This window comes from Pteropus vampyrus, unplaced genomic scaffold (assembly GCF_000151845.1).
Source record: "Pteropus vampyrus isolate Shadow unplaced genomic scaffold, Pvam_2.0 Scaffold152, whole genome shotgun sequence".
Classification (NCBI taxonomy): Eukaryota; Metazoa; Chordata; class Mammalia; order Chiroptera; family Pteropodidae; genus Pteropus; species Pteropus vampyrus.
Window position 1 is genome coordinate 2,042,202 of NW_011888933.1, and position 7,441 is coordinate 2,049,642.

A 7,441-nucleotide genomic window follows, 5' to 3' on the forward strand; every position below is an offset into this window, starting at 1 on the left:
GGGATAGGGTGTCAGCAGATGGCTTTTGTAGACCAGAGTAGAATAGAATGATCAAAGTAATAGTATAAAGTTGATTTTATCTTTGTTCGATAGACATTATAAATTGTTGGATGGGTACCAGACACTGTGCTTGGTAAGTGAAGGTTTAAAAAGAGAAGGAGAGAGTTAAGAGAGGTTTCAGGAGTAAGATCTTTTTTTTCTTTAATGCATTTGGTTTTATTTTTACTTTCAAGTATACAGTACATTGGTTAGACATTTATATAGTTTATGAAACTATCTCCCCGATTACTCTATCACCCTTCTAGCTCTACACATAGCCATTATATTACTGCTGACTACATTCCCTATGCCGTGACCATCACTGCTGACTACAGGAGTAAAGTCTTTTAATTCAGAAGTGAATTGACTAGAGCTAAAACTGAGGATTTTAATATTGGAGAGAAGAAAATGATAATTTCTAGCAATGGGACAGAAAAAGGAAAGAGAAGTTTTTGAGATGTGGAATTCAGAAAAGGGGCAAGTGAGGATAATGCACATTTCTAGTCCTGAGAAGGCGGTAGTACTGGTTTCTAATATAAAGTGGTGGGAAGCTACTCAGCAAGTGCTATTACTTAATTAGTAAGTAAAATAGAATCAAAAGTTACTTTTCCAATAAGCTTTCCTTGATTAATGCCTCTGTATTATAGAGTGTAGAATTCATTGCCCACTCATCCCCTATGAACTTATCAGCACACTTCATTACTGTTATTTGCTGTCGCCTTGCTTTGTAAAGTCATATCATTTTTAGCTTGTAATTGTCTATTCTGTACTTACATCACATGGATTTATTACTGTCTTCTAACACGTGTAAAGTCATGCATTTTGCTATGAACACAGTAGTTGAGTGAACACTTGTGACATGAGTGTTGAATGAAAATTGGAACCAGTCATTAGTTTATACTATTAAAAATCAACAGTGAGACCCAAAGGTGATTCATAGCAAAAATCTATTTTTCTTTTTCAGTAATGCATAGTTCTACCAGAAGGCAGATTAAAAACCAATTTTTTGAAATGTCACCACAATAAAATCCTTGACAGGTACAACACAATTAGGTATATCATTAAAATATATTCTTAACAGAATAAAAGCCTAGAATCAGAACGTTGGTTGAAAACATAGACACTCTACAGAGGCAGTAAATTAGGAGCTAGTCACATTTTAAATTTACCACCAGTGTTTCTTTGTTGATGCCCAAAAGTTAGAAGAAATTGAGCTCGTGGTATAGTTAGCACCAAGGTTTTATACAAGATTCTGGAAAAATAAGATTTTTAAGTGAGGAGAGCTTTTAGAGCACAAATTAAATATCTACTTTTTCTGTAAAAGCGCTTCCACCATCTTACAAAGACTTATGAGCACCAAGGATGAAGATTTGTTGAAACTCTGAACTTTCCAGTTCTTTTTTTCTATTTCTTTACCAGGTGGATCCTATCTTTAACAAGTCAAAAAGCTGTATTTGAACTTACTTTCATCATGCAGTCGAAGATGTTAAAACACTGTAATGGACTCATACTCCTTGCTATAAGATATATAGCAGTTATTTTGAATAACTTGCTATAAACAACTGGGATTTTTGTCTTGTGCATCAAAGGTTGTATAAAGGCATTCTTTAGAACAGTATTCATTCCTGATGGTTAAGGAATCCATGCTCAAGGCAGGGCTTGCTGTTGGCTGTTGCTGCCCGAGGTCGCCACTTAGTTTGGGTGGATGTGGTTTATTCTTCAGAGCAAGTTGGAAAATTGACTTAGCTTTGTGATTTGCTCAAGTCTTTTTGAAAAATGAAGTTGGTCTATGGGGAGTCTTGTCTTGTATAAAAACCTTGTCTGATTCTATTTGTTTCGTGCTTACATGGGAACTCCTAGGGATGCCTAGAGCATCTCACCTGCCGAATTCGATTGTGATGCAGGAGATGATTTTAACACTGAAAGTTCTCTGGGATCTCGATGGTGTGAGATAGCCCTTCTGGGCCTCTAGCTCTCTGTCGGCTACAGTAGTTGAACTCATCGGATGTGACCCTATGAGCCCTTCATGAGTATTCAGGAGTAAATAACAAGGTCAGACCTTTCAACAGGAGACTTTCAGATATGAGCAGTGAAACCATTCTCAGTATCCTTCTGAATCTTCCTGCTCTGCCTGTCAACATGTGGCCTCATGGTGTTCTTTGCCTCTGATGGCTTTTTCTCTCCCTCCCTCCTTCCCCTCTGCAGACATGCCTTGAATTGGAACGCTACCTACAGACAGAGCCTAGGAGGATTTCGGAGACCTTTGGCGAGGACTTGGACTGTTTCCTCCGTGCTTCTCCGCCCCCGTGCATTGAGGAGAGCTTCCGGCGCTTAGACCCCCTGCTGCTCCCTGTGGAAGCAGCCATCTGCGAGAAGAGCTCGGCAGTGGACATTTTGCTCTCTCGGGACAAGTTGCTATCTGAGACCTGCCTCAGCCTCCAGCCAACCAGCTCTTCTCTAGACAGCTACACAGCCGTCAACCAGGCCCAGCTCAACGCAGTGACCTCATTAACGCCCCCATCGTCCCCTGAGCTCAGCCGCCATCTGGTCAAAACCTCACAGACTCTCTCAGCCGTGGATGGCACGGTGACGTTGAAACTGGTGGCCAAGAAGGCTGCACTCAGCTCTGTAAAGGTGGGAGGGGTGGCAACAGCGGCAGCCGCCGTGGCAGCAGCTGGGACAGTTAAGAGTGGACAGAGCGACAGTGAACAAGGAGGGGCAGGGGCTGAGGCATGCCCCGAAAACAAGAAGAGGGTTCACCGCTGTCAGTTTAACGGGTGCCGGAAAGTTTATACAAAAAGCTCCCACTTAAAGGCCCATCAGAGGACTCACACAGGTAGTGGTACAAGTCGGCCGCATGTGGCTTCTTCTTTTTCCTCCTTTAGCTTCCTGGTGGGAAGGGCTTCTTTTTGTTCCAAGAAGTGGCATCTATGCTGACTAGGAGGTGACAGAGAGGCAGGAGGGCCCGGGTGGGGAAGCAGATGACTCACTTGTTACCTTACGATATCCGGACGTCTTGAGCACAGGACATGGGTTTGTCACTCGCTGGCTGTGAGATATGTTCAGAGGTAGTGCCAGCCACAGCATAGGATCGCCCAGTTCTGAGGATGCCCAAACGGGGGCTCTGGTAGTGTGACCCACAGCCGTATGTGATACATGCACTTGTCACGTACCTGACACTTTTCATTGTTTTATGAGTGTAGTTCTGCTGTAGTTTTGATCAGCACTGGAATCTGAGGAGGTACATTTGAAAGAATTCACAGTTAAACAAGGTAGCCGGGGTATCCCCGTTCCCTCTCTTCCCAGCATCCCTGATTTTTCATCAAAGTCACCAACAGCAGGAGGGTTTCAGAGTTCATTAGTTGTGATCATTCTATAATTAATTGGCATCTCCTCTTTTGCATTGTTCTCTGGCGCGTGCTTTATGGAGAGATGGCAGAATGGCTTTTTAATGAGCTTGTTACTGAGAAGTTGCTAAAGTGATTACATTGCCATGTGTGTGGTAAGGGTGGGTGGGGACCGACAGGGACTTTATATTTTACTCAGGACTTCTGTAGTGACTCCCAGGAATCATATTGATCTTTGGAGCAGTGGGGTAATTTGGAAGAGTGGTGTTTACAGAGAAAAGGCTGAGATTGGCATTTTCCTTGAAACTGGTCTTTGTTCTGTCCTTTAAGGTTGAAGCTTAGGGCTGGTATCTCTCCTTGGTATTAGCATCCTAGGAACAACTACTGTCATCGGTGGGTTTTAAATAAATCCCCAATAGTGTATTACCTGTATGTTTTTCTCATACTGCTTACACAGTACTAGCTGAATAGGGAAAACTCCAGAAGTATTAGCAACAGAATAAGAGTATTGTCAGAGAGTGGGTGACAAACCTGAGCTGGGAGGTGTCTGGCAGGAGTTCTTTTTGGGCTCGCTGCTTGTCTTCCTGGTGCTCTGTGATGGTTTGTGGACTGTGCCACCAAGGAAATGTGCAGTTCAAAGTTCACTGGCTGGAAAGTCAGAAAAACTGGGTTCTAGTTAGAACTCTGCCAGTGACTAGCTCTGTGACCTAGAGCACGTCCCTTTACCTCACTGGGCTTCATTGTCTGCACCTGTCAAACAATCTGGCTCTTCCAGCCCCTTTCAGCTCTAATGTCCTGGCGGTCCATGAAATGTCTTTGTTCAGTACAGAACTTCCCTGAACTAGGGATGTGTAATATGTGACCAGGGGAAACCACCGTTTTGACTGCAAAGTTGTTTCCATGGAAGAGCGAGGACTGGCATTGCTTCTTCACAACATAAGACTTAGGCATGTACGTGTCTAATGCTGAACTTAGTTTCCCTGTGGCTCTTGCTTGGTTCCTGGGAAGGTCTCCGAACCTGACTTCTGAGCCCTGTGGCTCAGGTGCAGCATCCCACTCACAGGTTCCCATCAGAGTTTGGGTTCACATTCTCCATTCCACATCCACCAAGGCTGATGCTTCCTAGTATCAGTGTTATTTCTCTTTGATATTGTCCCAAAGGTTGTTTCTTTCTCAAGACAATGAGTAAAGTAATGACAGGACATTGCAGTGCTCCCAGGCTTCAGTCGTGACTCATCTTCCACTTCCCGCAGGAAACCAGAAGAAGCAGGATGAGATGAGAATGTTGAGTTTTGTTCAGGATGTGGAATGAATGATTTGGGGCACATTTCTGAATTACTGACACTAAGATAGGCTATATCCCGCCTAGTGTGGCGGCTGGACAGCTCTGGGGAAACAGGATTCTTTTTTACCAGGGGTAGAGCAGGGGCCAGTCCAGAGCATTTCCTTTTTTTTTTTCATCTCCTCTTCTCAAAAGATGTGTCAGAAGAATAACTTTTTGGAGAGATGTGTTATTTGGTGCTTTGTTTCTTGGGCATTGTCTATTCATAGCGAATATCAAGATGTAGCTCATTGTGTTCCCCAGAACCTGTCACCACTTAACTTTGGTGGACAGAGTGGCAAGCCTCCTCCACGAAGGAAATTCACTCAGGGAGGCACCATGCAGTATGACAAGGCAGCACTGCAGAGGGTTGAGAGCGGGACTTTGTCCTCAGGTGAACTTGGGTTCGAGTTCCGGTTCTACCGCTACCTAGATTTATGACCCCGACAAGTTATTTATCTTCACTGAGTCTCAGTTTTCTCATCTGTAAATAGGGATAATTGTGTTTATCTCCTAGATTACTTGGAAGATTAAATGAGTAACTGTAAATGAAATACTTGGTAGATTGTAAGAGCTCATTAAAGATAGTAGTGAGGTTAGTGGCAGTTATTATATTGCTGTTGATATTGATTAGCAGAGATTTCATGGCAGGGAGAAAAAAAAACAAACAGCTTTATGTAAACTAGAAATAAGCCAGGTAGCCAAAGTTAGATACCAGCAAGAAGCTTTTCTGTCCTCACTTTCACACTTTCAGTGTGGGGGTCATGACGCTCATGGACACCAGTTGTGGAGGGTGAAACTGGGCGGGCAGACATTGGCCCATTGAAGCTGGCAGTAACGTAGAGCAGGGCTTTCCGATGACAACCCAGGAAGCATCTCTGTATCCTCAGAGACAAGCATGGAGGGAAAAGTAGGTGCTATGAGAAAGAGAAACAGACAGGAGGGGAAGCGGGGGTGGGGATGGAAGGATGGGGAGAGGGAATATAAATTAATTTGGATTAAATAGATGAGAATCAGAAGTATTTATTTGGAATTGGTGTGAATGGGGCACATGGGGAACTGAAAACAAAGGTGATAATTTATGTGGTGTGGATGAACTAAGAATAATGAAAAAAGCATGAAGGAGGGAATCAAATTAAGTGCAAACATATCAAGGAAATGGACTGGTAAAAGCTTCAGGGCAAAGGTGTATAGTGATGGGAATTCGGGCTGGAGAAGAATCTGCTGATATAAGTGAGTGGAGTGGGGAGAGCTGCTGACCAAATGTTGAAATAAAGTTTTAAAAAATGGACTCTGGTTGGATTCAGGCAAGCTGTTTTAACACAGGGTTCACTTTAATTCAGTAGAAATATTTCCTTATCTTTCAGTCGGGGAAGTGTTTTGGGACAGGAAAAAAAAAAAAAAGATGAGAAAACATCTAGGAGAAGGAAGGGACATACTGGCATTTTGTTCTCCAGAGCTACATATATGCTGTCTCTTCTATATGGTAATATGTTGCAAAAGAGACACAATTGCAAAAATGAAATAAGATAAAACCGTGGGTCTCTTTCTATACAAAAATAATACTTTATTGGTGATGTGGGACTGCTTTCATTGAGGAAGTTTTAAAGTGTTATTTATTCATTTACTCTTTATGTAGATAGAATTTACTGAGCTAGAAATGGTATTCCCCCTCCCCACAACCTTCCCGTGGCTGTTTTTTGAAGATGCTGAATCTTTTAAACTTTTTGCCCAGGAGGATGTTAGGCAAGGAGGTGATTTTTCTTTTTTTCTTTTTTTTCTTCTTCTTCTTCTTTTTTTTTTTTAGATAGCAGATGTTCAAGTTGGTAGCTAGGGCACAAATACTGGTTACCCAAGTAGGTGAAGTTAGGGATGGAGATCTAGGGGGCTGGGGGTGGGGTGGTGGAAGAAGATGAGGCAGGGACTGAGACAAAGGGAATATTGTGAAGTAGCAGAATCTCAGTGAAAGGAAGCATGTAAAAATGGACATATGGTTTATTCATTGGGAAGAGCACTTAGTGCTGGCATGAGCATAAAAATGTCCTTTAGCCGCCAAGCTATTACAGACCTTTCTCTCCCACTCTGTTTTCTGGTCTTTGAAGAATATATTTTTCTTTTTCAGTAATTCAACCATTATGATCATAGTTTTATTCATCTTCTTAAGTCAGCTAAATAATCCTTATATTTTGATGCAAGGGAAACCGTCACTTTCAATATTCAAAAAGTCACTCTATTATTCTCATTTTCAGCAAAAATCAATTTGTTAAAATGTTAGTAGATTCTATGCAAAAAGGAAAAGAATTATTTTTCACATTTCTTCTCAATCATGTCTGCGCTAAAAAAAAAAACAAAAACAAAAAACCAGAAAGACCTGTGATTGAAATGGTGCTTTGTGTTAAACGAGCAGACTTTTCTAATACAGAAATTCATATAAAAGCATGTTCACATTTATACTGGTAAGAGTGAGTCATATTGGTAAAGTCATAACAAAGGCCAGCAATGAAATCTTTGGTTGCCAGTCACAGAGGAGGGAGAATAGAGGCCATGTTCTGACATGTGCTGTTTGGAGAGCCTTCTCTAGGGACTGGAGTTGCTATAGTCTTATCTGTGGGTGGTGATGAGGACATTCCAGATTTTGCACTGAAGGATGTAAAGGTATGTTTTCAGGTGGAAAGTGTGCGATTTAGTTAGCATTTTACGTCTGCTTCAGGACAGGTCATAATCAAAACGTGGC

General features: G+C 42.1%; 1 protein-coding gene across 4 annotated transcripts in view; it reads left to right on the top strand.

Annotated features, from left to right (window-relative positions):
- Window positions 1-7,441, top strand: part of KLF7 (Kruppel like factor 7) — an 80,229-nt gene that overhangs the window by 35,751 nt on the left and 37,037 nt on the right. For 2 of the 4 annotated variants that reach the window (XM_011369663.2, XM_023536253.1), the window contains one exon: window positions 2,245-2,878. In XM_011369663.2, coding sequence (XP_011367965.1) covers window positions 2,245-2,878 — 634 coding nt within the window. The remainder of the gene's footprint in view (window positions 1-2,244; window positions 2,879-7,441) is intronic. The other 2 variants (XM_011369664.2, XM_011369666.2) reach the window with 2 other exon arrangements.